At 43.0% G+C, this 12,672-nt stretch overlaps 1 protein-coding gene across 6 annotated transcripts in view; it reads right to left on the reverse strand.

Moving 5' to 3' along the window:
• map4k4 (mitogen-activated protein kinase kinase kinase kinase 4) overlaps positions 1 to 12,672 on the reverse strand; it is a 109,553-nt gene that overhangs the window by 26,962 nt on the left and 69,919 nt on the right. For all 6 annotated transcript variants that reach the window (XM_069662856.1, XM_069662853.1, XM_069662855.1 and 3 more), the window contains exons 5-14: positions 8,745 to 8,855; positions 8,507 to 8,597; positions 6,476 to 6,606; positions 5,545 to 5,599; positions 4,727 to 4,805; positions 4,465 to 4,640; positions 4,281 to 4,353; positions 3,973 to 4,183; positions 511 to 672; positions 251 to 337 (exon numbers count right to left, since the gene is read on the reverse strand). In XM_069662856.1, the coding sequence (XP_069518957.1) occupies positions 251 to 337; positions 511 to 672; positions 3,973 to 4,183; positions 4,281 to 4,353; positions 4,465 to 4,640; positions 4,727 to 4,805; positions 5,545 to 5,599; positions 6,476 to 6,606; positions 8,507 to 8,597; positions 8,745 to 8,855 (1,176 nt within the window). The remainder of the gene's footprint in view (positions 1 to 250; positions 338 to 510; positions 673 to 3,972; positions 4,184 to 4,280; positions 4,354 to 4,464; positions 4,641 to 4,726; positions 4,806 to 5,544; positions 5,600 to 6,475; positions 6,607 to 8,506; positions 8,598 to 8,744; positions 8,856 to 12,672) is intronic.

Raw genomic sequence — 12,672 nt, forward strand, 5'->3', positions numbered from 1 at the left:
GTTTGGTGGCTTTGAAGAGTAATGGCTGCTTCCTAATAAAGAGGGATCTCTCTCATTAACACAAAGGCTATCTCTGTGGGATTCTGAAAGTTATGTTTCAGACACTGAGCTGATGCCGAATACCGGGTTAATGTCAAAACTTTTGTATCGAAAAGGAAATTTGGGTCTAAAAAAGGGCCAAAGTTTTAGAAACCAGAATGCAGCTATAAATCCGACGCTCTGGGATCAAACAGGGCGGCCAAACACTCACCAGCAGCATGGCCTGTTCATGGAGCAGCTGCTGCTGCAGGATCTCCAGGTGCCTCTGCTCCTCCTCCAGCTGACGACGGATGTACTCCTGTTCATAAAACACAGACCCCGAGTCAGAAAATATAGGAGCACAAAAAAATTAACTCTACAAGATCCTAGACTTAACAGGTAGACAGGTAGAAAACTTTTAATTGATGCGTTTAAACTTGTAAAAATAACTTTCCCCACTGCTACTCTCTCCATGATTTCGGCTCGGCGTACCTGTTCTCGGTCGGCCCTCCTCTTCTCCTCCTCGGCCCTCCTGCGCTCTTCCTCCTCTTTGCGGCGTCGCTCCATCTCCTCGACGCGTCTCTTCTCCTCCTGCTCACGCCGGCGCTGCTCCCGCTCCTGCTGCCTCCTCATCTCGCGCTCGCGCCGTTGTTGCTGCGGGAGGAGACAGGAGGAGAAACCTGTTCATGTCCCAGCTGACAGAATGTCCTACTTCTGATTCTTGTCTAGTCATATGTGACAGTGACTTTTTTAATTCACTTTAACACCAAAGGCAGAGAGAGCTTTTAGTGTTGTGATACTGAATCTGATCCTGGACAGAAGAGTGATTTGTTGTTGCTGTAAGCTCCATCAGTGACCTTACACTCGGCTGAGCAGCGTTAGCATAAACAACGAGACACCACCTATTTCAGTCTTTGTGATGTTTTCATACCTGTGATATTATTGATGATCATTGAGTCCATTTATAGAAGTTAACTTTGTTATGAAGTGTGAGCTTAAAAGCTGCTATGATTTCATCCATACAAATAAATCAGAATCACTTTATCTATCCCTGAGGGGACATTTGTGCGTTGCAGTTTCTCAATACAGACAAGAAGGATGAAGAAATATAGAAACTTTAAAATAAAAAATATGTAAATATGTATATGTTTTGTATCCGGTTTTATTTAACTTTATTTTTATCTTCTTTTTACTAAGGGTTACCCTTTTAGTCTTGAGCACTTTCGTCACTTTGTGTATCAGGCTTTACACGTCTGTTTTGTGCTGTTTGTTGTGTGTAAAAGGAGGCCGACCCTCTCACTTCAAAAAAAATCTACCTACAGGTATAAATAAAGTAATGAAGAGAATGTATTATGCAAGACATCAAAGAGGCTCCATTTGGTCCTTATGACTATGATGAGACCTTAAAGCTAAACATTTGCTGGTTCCAGCGTCTCACGTGTGAACATTTTCTGCTCCTCTTCGTCTTCTAGTAGCTGGAATATCTTTGAATTTTGAGCTGCCGGTGTCTTGCTGTGGGTAAGCCTCACTTTAATGTTCTAACTTTAAAAAATTGCAGTTAATTCGAGACCATCTGTTCCACCACATGTGCAATTTTCCTCAACAAGCTGTCTAGGATTTTTAAAGCTGAACTTCTGGAGCCTGCAGTTGGGATTTTAACAGCCCTTAAAATGATGCAAACTGTTCCCTGAGTTCTTTGAACCTCCCTCATAGACAGAACACACAACGGTGTCGGACAAAAAGCCAGTATTTACCTGTTTTATTGGAGGAAATATGAATAAATACAGACTGTAGATGAGCTGAAGTGACAGGAGGAACATTTCAGGCGCTGAATTTAGACTTAAATCGTTTAATCAGAGTAACATCTTAAGTCTGACGGGCGGATATCTCAGACTTGGCTCTTCCAGCAGACAGATGAAGACATTACTCTGATTCCTGTCTGTCATGCTGGTAGAAGGTGCAGTTTAAGCTGCAGGACATCGCTTTTTGGCTGCAGAAATCGTGACGCATCGTGTTTGTACAAATTCAGAGCTCAGCGCTTCCACAGGAGGAGGGGGTCGTTACGAACGGGAGAGCGCACGAGCAGCTGGATGTCTCTGACATGGCTCGGGTTCAGCTGCAGCTTCTGCTGTCTCACAGCACCGTCATGAGTCACCAACAGCCCGGAGCTGCACACACTGTGGGAAAACAGGAGCTGGAATACTACTTTTTTTCCTCTCTTGCCACAGAGGCGTTGCTCCTTCAGGTTTAGTGAATTTAAACGCAGAGACTCACGGCAGTCGTCGCTTTATATTTCCTTCTTCTAGCCGTTCCTCTGAGTGACACTCCCTCTTACAGTATTTAGGTCTCTCTCTCTTCTTCCTTCCAGAGAATTTCGTTTAGTCCACTTCTGTCCAACTTTATAATCATCTCTCTGCAAACGTCTCCCTCCGTCTCTCTCCTATTACTACATGTTTTCCTCTCTTCCTTTAGGAGAAGTGAGGAGCGCGGCTCACACACACACTAACAGAGAAGATCCACAGCTCAGACAGATAAAGGATAATTACTGAAAGGGGTTTCAAACTCGTCCTCTGGGGAAACCAATTAATTCTTTCCCCCGCAGCAGCCTAAAATTGATTTTAGAGCCTATTATAGAAAATTATCCAGCAAAAATCTAAACCTGCAAGATAACACAAACATGATAACTGCACCTGACTGACGGGTTATATCCCCCCAAGAAATAGTGCCTATTTAGAGCTGGTCGATTTTATCCAACTAACAGGGGGACTGATACTCGTGAGAGATGTCAAATGTTTTAACATAAGTCTTCTCTGTTTTCAACTGGTCTCCTTTTATAAAAGTGTAGACAGAAACTGGAAACCTGAAAACATGGACAAATAAAACAAAATGATCCGATTCCTCTAAAGGTTACAGAGACACATAAAAAAAACGTGTTTACCTCACTAGAGGAGCACAAAGTTTTTCCACTGTTTACATGTCCAACAAAGACTCTATGATGTGGAGAGGAAATAAGTTTGATTTTCTAAAATGTTTGTTTGGGTTGTGGCAGTAGCTTCTCATGTTTTACAAAAAAAGCTTCACAAATGTGCATCATAATTTCCATCCATTCATTATCTACACGGCTTATCCTGTTCAGGGAGGCTGGAGGCGAACCCGGCCGTCAATGGGCGAGAGGCGGGGTTACACCCTGGACTGATCACCAGTCGATCACAAGGCTTGTGTCATCATTTCCTATTAACTAAAGTCCCTTCTTGGGTTGAATGTTTCGGCCGTCCAAAAGCAGAAAATGTGTCAAAAACATTCTAAAAAGTTGTTGAGTTTACACTGATATACTGTATAAATATATGAATAGTATCTACATTTAAAAGAGAAGGAACAGCATCATCCTTGATAAATGACTTAATCCCAGAGACTACAGGCAGCAAACAGCACTTCAAGAGAAGATAATCCTTTATTGATCCCCGGGGGGGAAATGCGGGATTTGCTAATTTGCTAAGACACAGTGCAATACATCTCTCCTTGTTTTATACAAGGTCAATGTTCACAACATAATCTCTTATAATGGTCAAATAACTTACTGATTAATGGACACATTTTTGTGTGTAGGGTGTCGACATTTTTGGTTAAGGTTCCTTGAAAAGGCTTGAATAGAGCTTTAATTGTGCACCTGAAATGCTGAATGAAGTCTGCGTTTAGATTTATAAAAAGTTTGGTTGTAAATAAACTAAATATAGTAAAAAAAAAAAGGACTGCATCACTGCAGTGTCAACACTCAGTTAGCCTGATGGACTTTTGCAATATGTGGATAATGAATTCAGTATTCGCCTCTTTTTCTTTTCCAAATAGAGACATTAGATATCAAAGATGTCACTCAGCTGCACATCTTTTCTCTCCTTTACATTCAGGCTGAATTAAAACAAGTTGATTAAGAGGCCCCGGCCCGCGTGTGCTCACCTCCTCCAGCCGCCTCCTTTGCTCCTTCTGCTGCTCGATACGTTTCTGCCTCTCAGCCAGCAGCTGGCGCTTGTACTCCTCCTGCTCGCGGAGCTGCTGCTCCTGGAGGAGCTGCTGGCGACGCAGCGCCTCCGAGCGCTCCTTGTTCTCCTGCTGCAGGCGGATGAAGTCACGGCGCAAAGTCGACTCGCCCGGCACGTTGACTATGGAGCTGTACGAAGGACGCAGTGAGATGATTTTAGTCCGTATATTAGCTCCCATTTGGCAGTCTTGCAAAATAAAAATGGACTGTGATAATGTGGACTTACCTCGGCTCTCCTTCCTGCTCAGAGGCCTCTTCCTCCTCCTCTTCACTGCCGCTGTATTCATACTCCGTCTCATCTGAGAATTGTGAGGAAAATTAACGTAACAGCTCGTTAACGTTGTTGAAAAGTTGCAACAAGTGAATGCATTCATACAAGAGAATGTGTTCGGTGTCTTTCGCTGACTCACCCTTCTCTCCCCTCTTCTTCTTGGTCCGGTCGATGTGGTCTTTGAGCTGGATGCGGACCTGCCTCTCGTTGGGCTGGTCCCGGATGAAGGGGTGTTTGAGCAGCTGCTCGGTGGGAGGACGCTGGGTGTAGTTCTTCACCAGGCAGCCCTCGATGAAGCTGAAGAACTTCTTTGACCTGTAAAAGTTACACGTGACGAGTTGAGCTGTGAGATGCTCTGAGATTGTTTTGAGAGAGGCGACAGAGAATGAAACTTGGCCCACCATTTTTTGGACTTGAGTCGAGGAGGAGGGTTTCTGGGAATGAGGAAGAGAGCTCTCATTGGGTGCATGTCGCAAAGAGCTGGATGAGACAAAACAGAGAGGAGAGGTCAAGGTCAAATGTTTGCACTTTACAAAGAAGTTCAGGATCCTTTTTTCTTTCATATCATCATCAACAGAAACTAAAATCTTTGTTGTTTTGCTGTGTCTCGTTTTGTACTGTATTGGTCCGAATATATGACGGCCCTGATTATGAGACGACACCCCTTTTCAAGAGTAATTAAAAAAGAAAAAAGTCCAAACTTGTTTTTATAAGGAAACAATTTTATTTTATCTTTTTAAATTAAACAAAATGTGATCAAAATTTCAATAAATCATTAACCAATGAAGTAAGGTCTATCTACCACAGTAGCATTTTGTCTGTTAGCATCTGTTAGCTAACATGTTAGCATTTTTAAGGGCTTGCTGTATTGGGACATTACGCTCTGTGACAGCATATTTCTTGGCTGTTTGACAGTTGTTTAATGACTCTGCTCGATAAACATTCTCTTAAAATCATCATCATAGCTCCGCCTCAGCTGTCGGTTAACTTGGCCGACTTTTGAGCCACTTCGTTCTGGACGATCACCGTGTCTCTCCATCTTTCATCCCCCTGATTCTGTCGTTGACGGTGATGGCTACACTCGCTCTACAGATAAATGGCGCCGTCTTTTTGAGATGCATTTAAAAGGGAAAAAAGTCTGTCTTATATTCAGACCAATACGGTAATTTCTAATAGCTTCATGTTCTGAAAATGAGACAAATATGTGACATGTACTTACGGGGAGCTCCCTCAGCCATCTCTATGGCTGTGATTCCACAGGACCACAGGTCGCTCTGCAGGACAGAGGAGGACATCAGTCAATGAGTTCTGTTTCTATCAGAGAGTTCATCTGCTGTATCAAAGTTGGAATGATTCTCAACTTTTAAATCATTTGAAATGAAGCAATTTCAGCGTTTGCTGGAACAGACGGGAGAATATTAAACTCTGATCCCACACGGTGATGTCTGACACTCCCGGGATGTTAGACATAAATATCTGATCCCACAGACAGCGTCTCGGTTAATGTGAGTGACCCACAAACTACTCTGCAGCAGAAGTCTCAGCACCTTAACCCGTCCAAATAAATCCTGTATATGCCTCGGATACACGACAGTTTTTTTCTGCAATGACCTTTTCACTATTATAGATATACAGAGTACTTTATTAACCCCTGAGGGGAGATGGGGTCGCAGTAGCAGCTTATAAAACATTACAATGAAAGAATAAGACACCAAAAGGACACAACTAAAAAACTAAGAGCAGCAGGGAGCAGACAGGGTATCAAGCTGACTATGGGAAGAATTAAGTAGCACAAATATAACTATATATATATGTCAAGACCAATATGGATGTAGGACTGTATGTGCAACACTATAAAGAAAGATAAGGCACTAGAAACATATAAACTACGAACAGATACCTACAGAAGAAGCTTTAAATATAATCACAAATGTTGCATCTATCCATCCCAGGTGTCAGGAACACGTCGTTAACACATCTACATACATACCTAGAGAATTGTCTGAGTGGACCCTCACCGACTGGCTGATTTTCTTTCTTTCACGTTCATCTAAATTATCCTAGAGTCTGTTTATAGAGTCCAGCCCCTAATGTAATGTCACACAGTTGGTCCATCATCGTTTCCCTTCAGATCCAGACTCAGTTCTTACCCTGTAGTCGTAGGTAGCATCTGGGTTTTCATCACAAGCGATGACCTCTGGAGCCATCCAATATGGCGTCCCGATGAACGTGTTCCTCCGACCTACTGTCCGGTCCAGCTGAGCGCTCACACCAAAGTCCACTGAGGAACAGGAAGTAAACATCAATTATTATTGGTTCACACATTTTTTCAATACCTGCATCGTCTATAGGAAGTAACTGACATTGCAGACCAACGTTGTCGGAGAGGTCGTTCAAAATTCAGCCCCGGAGCTACATTAAAGATTGAGCCTCTTGGCCTGCGACCATGTTAATTAAAATTTGACTTGTTCCCTCGTCACGTTGAAGCCACCCGACTCGTCCTCAGCCTGAGTCGAGTGGAGAGGTCACAGAGCTCTTCAGTTAGCTAAGCTAATAACTGACGGCAATCAATGACGTCACAAAGACTAGTTTGATTTTTATAGTTATCTAACCAGACAAACAAGATTGATGATGGGAAGTTCTGATGTATAAAGATAGAAGGAAGGAGCTTTAAACAACCACAGAAACTGGAAGTGGAGGTTGAAGCGCTCAAACTGGGAAAATGACGTCTGTTTTTATCTCAGGAATTCAAACAGTTCTGGTGTTCTGCTCATTAATGTCAAAAACATCCTGGCGGTTAAATTAAAGGTTTACAGGTAGAAACATGAACAGCAGCTTTATCTCCCAGAGCCAGAGGCGGAAACATTGCGATTGAAAAACGAGGACACAAGTGGATGAGATGGACACGGTTATTTACAAGGTTCCTGAAGGGATCATCGAGGTAAATTTAAGAATGCAATTTATAACACTTTTTTCACGGTCATACCGAGCCAAAGAATGAGAGTATGAAGGCAAAGCAGGAGAGAGGATACGGCCTTGAATGACTTTTTTGCAGCACTTTTTTCCAGCAGTAAATAATAATTCCTGATCGATAATTAATGTGACCTGGACCCAAACAAACATGACATGAAGAGACGATGAGACCGGAAGGAGAAAATATTTCTTTTAATACCATCTCAGGCTTTTATACAGATTAATCAAAGCTACGTTTTCCCCCCAATGATAGAAGGTCACTTCCTGGATGCGATCCGCCTCTTTTAATCTCCACAAGCCCACTCAGACGTGATCACTACACAGCAGCTGTGTCTCAATTCAGGGGCTGCGTCCTTCGAAGGACGCGGTCTATGGAGGATGAGTCATTCGTAGCCTGTGTAGACGCTAAGGCTGAACTGAAGTGTGACGGTCTGGTCTACGGAGGTCATCAGCTGTTCCTATCCTTAACATGTCCTGTTGCCTAGCAACCAGTAGCTAGAGGGCTAACTAGCCATCATAACTAGCCATTTTAACATTTGGAACGCAAGCTATTCGATCAGGTTGAAACCTAAAACTTTTACATTTTAAGTAAAGGTTTTGAATTAGCGCGCGATGAATCTCAGGATACGTTGGGGCACGAAGGATGCACCTGATGGATCCTTCATGGCCCCGGAAAAGGAGGACGCATCTGAAGGAGTCTTCGAAGTGGGACAGCCTTTGTGACGCAATCGGCCTTCAAATAGGTCCAGCCCCGAATTGGGACACAGCTACTGTATATACAGAAACTTCTAACACCAGAGAGCTTTTCCTTTGCGTACAGTTTAGCTCTTTTTGTGTGTCGATAAATGGACATACTGTATAGACATATAACTTTGTGAGGGCCACAGAGCCTTGTTGATGAAAAGAGTAACTACAGTTCTAGTTAAGAAGCTTCCAGTAAACTTTAATAAATGCAAACTGAGCCGACAAATCAGCATTTTTTAAAGCATTTCCTTCACTGAATGAGACTTCTATTCAGGCCAAGAAACTGTGGGTTCTTGTAAACAACGACAAAACAACTCTGGTTCTGAAAAGCTGCTGCTGGCACTCGCTCGGTGCTGACTCAGATCTGGTGCTGCAGTATTTTCTCAGTGCGGTCATCCGGACCTCAGTGCAGGCTGTGCTCCCAGACTGCAGCCCACTTTGGACCAAAATAAAACCACACTTACCCAGTTTGACTTCAGCGTTTTCAGTCAGCAGCACGTTCTGTCCCTTGATGTCACGGTGGATGACGTGATGAGCGTGCAGGTGAGCTAATCCCTGCAGGGAGAACAAACAAACAACCTATTAGATGCAGTTAAATTTGACTCCACTTTGACACTTTATCAGCAAGACAAACACACATCCTGTTTAGCCTTCACTTAAAACACTTTTACTTCATCTTTGAATTGGAAACCGTTGACTGACCCTGAGGATCTCTCGGGAGATGTAGGCGATCCAGTCCTCCTTCAGCGTGTTTCCTTTGGTGTTCTTCACCAGATCTGTGATGGAACCGGCGCCGCAGAACTCCATCACCAGCTGGAGGAGAGAGCGGGAAATAATCAGACGACTGTGGACGTTCACAAACACGCAGACTGTGGATCCGTAAGAGGTGCTGAACGCAGCATTTGAGCTGTTATATTTAGACATTCCTTTTGTAGTATGAGCTACTCCGACAAACAACGCAATCACTGAGGAAAGTGTCCGTCTCTGCTAGCATTAATTAGCTTAGCATTACCTTTCCATTTCCCTTCTTTGGTTTGATCCGATACTTGGCAACAAACTTGATTTTGATTCTGATTTTCAGGTATTTTACTTTTACCTCGAACACTTTGACACAAATATCTCGACTTTCTACTTCTTACTTTTCAAAACTGGCTCAATATTTAAGTTTTGATTTATTTATCTTCTTTGCTGCTGATTCCCACTTTGGAGCAAAGAAGACTTTCTTAATCCCAGAGGGGAACTTCAGTTTTTTCACTCTGTTATTACAAACATGCTGCACACACATAGGCACCAAATACACACGTGCACAAACAGGACTCTATGGACATGCATTAATGGAGAGAGTGAGGGGGCTGCACGGGGACAAGTGCCCCAAGCAGCTGGGGGATTCGGTGCCTTGCTCAAGGGAAACCTCGACAGTGACCAGCCACAATTCCATGCTTGGTCTGTACTCGGACTTTAACAGGCCGCCCTCCGGTTCTCAGGCCAAGCCTGTACAGACTGAGCCACCATCTAAAGTTAATGATTAGAACTAGGGATGCACGATATTGGATTTTTTGCCGATATCCGATATGCTGATATTTTACAATTAATTTAGCCGATTACTGATACCGATATTTTTTTCCCACACACCTAATTGCAGAGATCATCAACTCTCTTCTGTATTGGAATTAGCGTACAGTATAATGGTGATACTCTTATCACATTTGTTACAACGGTCGGGGTGACGGGTCTTGAGATGGTTAATCAAGTTTGTAGCGTTGAAAGACTTTGCCTTGGCTCCTCCTCGCATCACCGAAGCTGAGCAGTCATTGCAAACAGCAGTTTTGCGATCTATTTCGGACACTTTGAAAAACTTCCACACCACGGACATTTTGGTTTCCAACTCTCTCACGCTGCAGGTAGACACACGTGACGTCATCACGCTGCACCGCGCAGGTCTTCTTCGCACCGGGGACATTGCGCCGAGGTCGGGCATTTAATCAAGTATGCAGCAGCCCATTATTTTATCGGTTAATTATATCGGCGTGTTTTAAGCCAATATCGGCCGATACTGATAACATGCCGATAATATCGTGCATCCCTAATTAGAACTTTCAGTATATTATCATCACTTTCATTTAAAGATGACGTGAGGTTCAGTTTGCTTTGAACAAAAACAGCCCGTGTAAATGTCCTTTAGAGGGCCTCTTCATACTTCACTTTGACTTCAGTGAAGAATCAGTTCTTCTACTTTAACCGTAAACCTTGTGGTGACACTTTCTTTGAAGTGTGCGCATAAGACTGACATGACACCTTCATAACCATGACGGATACCAGTGTTTTAAGTATCTGTACTTGTCCTTGAGTAAAGAATGTGTGTACTTTCCCCTCTGAAGGGAACACAACGACATGATAACATTTTACTTGTGATCTCTGAAGCCGTCCTGATGAGCAGAACAGTCGTCTGCTTTGCCTCTGCATTGTTCATTAATATTTAAACATACAGGAGCTCATCGTGGATTGTGTTTGACACGTTAACCCGAGGATACGTGCTTTACAAACTCTGCAGCTTTGTGATGTTCGATGCAGGAAAAAGTGACACACAAACACAAACAGCAGCCAGCGTGAAGCCACATTAGCGGGGTCGTAAAGAGGTCGCGGATGCAGCTGTAAAAACAAATACAGGCCCGTGTTGCGGGCTGAGAGTGAGACCTCTCCTCTCAGGGTCATAAACGAGGTAACTGTGCTGTAAATCTTCCCCTCCTCTCTCCTGTTGGTTTCTCATTTTGCTTCATTTGTTTTGTTCATTTCCTCTGCACGGCCTCGCCTCTGTTGTCTTTGATTTGTTGTGGTTTTTATGGCTCTCTTCTCTCCTGTCTGACTCCCCTTTCTCCTCCGATACGAGCGCTGTAATGTTGGGGAAAGTAATTTATGTTGTATTAGCGGTTGTTGTTTGCAAGCAATAAAGTGTGTTAATAAAGGGTGCAAGCATGTTCTATCTGTAGACAGAGCAAATAGAGGTACAGTAACTGGTCTGAATAACTGCTGCAGAGTTTGATCTCTGATTGACTGTCACTAATCAACACCACCAGGCTCCGACCTCATCCCTCCTCGCTGATTTATTTCACATGCAGAAACACTGAGGAGTGATGAGGTAATATCTCAAACCCCCCTCGAGCCGGAGCCTGCAGGTGGATGCTGAGGCTGAAAGTAAGAGCGCAGCACTGGTGCAGGGCAGAGGAGGCAATGAGCATAGGGAGAGAGACTGGGAATCTTGCAGCTAAAATAGACGCCACATTGGGAGGAAGTGTTTGTCGGGTGATTGTGGAGAATGACGCATGTCAAGCGTGAAATCAGTGCAGCTCCAGTCGCCTGCCTGAACTAGCTCGCGGGCATCGCTCCATTAATTGTGAGAAAAATAGCGGCAGTTATAAATTAGGGAACATCCAATAATTAAGAGTGTCGTGTGCTGCTGTTTTTAGAAGTCACACAACAAGTCGCTTCATTTTATTTATCAGAATATCAAAACATCTTCTCTAATATAAAGAAACAGTTTTAGTTGTTTTGTTCACACAAAAAGTGGAATTGTTGTCAGCTCTCTGCAGACCGTTATATTTTCCCTCTAACTGCGCGGTGCTGTTAGCTTTTAAATACGCGAAAACGGCACCGGAGCGCAGAGACGCTCTGCAGCGTACTTTGGGGTGCGTTCAACCCTCTGCGTGTGCTTGGAGACTTAGGGGGAGTCTTTTTGTTTATTTAATATAGTTATTCCATAGCTGTTCATCTTTTGCGCTCCTTTCCTCTGCACTACTTTATTATTGTGTATTTGTTTCTGCACATAGAGTCAAATTCCTTGTATGTGTTCACACGCTTGGCGGATAAAGCTGATTCTGATTCACACAGGTTTAGCGGACGCAAAAGTTGCGTGATCCTTTGGTTAAATTCGGCCCTACGACACAATGACACAGCACATACATAAAAGAAGGAGAGTAGATATTAAACACAGCACAGCCCTGATCGATATAACCAATATACAGAGATAAATAATACAGAAATGAGGCATCAATGGTTCAGAGCTGAACGAGCGATTTAAATGTCCTTTGAAAGCACAACATGGTCCACAGCAGCCTTCAGGCTGCAGGAGGCACAGATACTCTGGAACAGTTGTATTGGACATCGTGCAACGTTTACGTCACCGACAATCAAGGTTATAATAGTTAATTTTTCTTCAGTTTTTGTTTTTATTTCATTTTGACTTGAATTTGAAGTTTTAATTAGTTTTCAATGCTAGTTTGTAAGTTTAGTTTAATTTTTATCTTTTGAAAATGCTTCGGGCATATGTATACTAAGCACATTTTCGCTATAATTTTATTTCGTTTTAGTTAGTTTTGAACTAGTTTTTATTTTAATTTCAGTTAACAAAAATGTTTTTGACAATTTAGTTTTCGTTATTTCGTTAGTTTTCGTTAACTTTAATAACCTTGCTGACGATCCAAATGTCTGATCCATGACGCTGATCATTCAACCACAAAAAAAGCCGTAACTGATCATTTGGCGTCCTTCTGATCATCTGCTCATTACTTTCATGCCTTCCATCAGCTTATAAATGAAACCATGAACACTGCCTACAGTGGCCTCCGTGTTGACG

Source organism: Semicossyphus pulcher, unplaced genomic scaffold (genome assembly GCF_022749685.1).
Source record: "Semicossyphus pulcher isolate SPU_LCO1_2020_fin unplaced genomic scaffold, fSemPul1.0.p SCAF_15, whole genome shotgun sequence".
In the NCBI taxonomy this organism is placed as follows: Eukaryota; Metazoa; Chordata; class Actinopteri; order Labriformes; family Labridae; genus Semicossyphus; species Semicossyphus pulcher.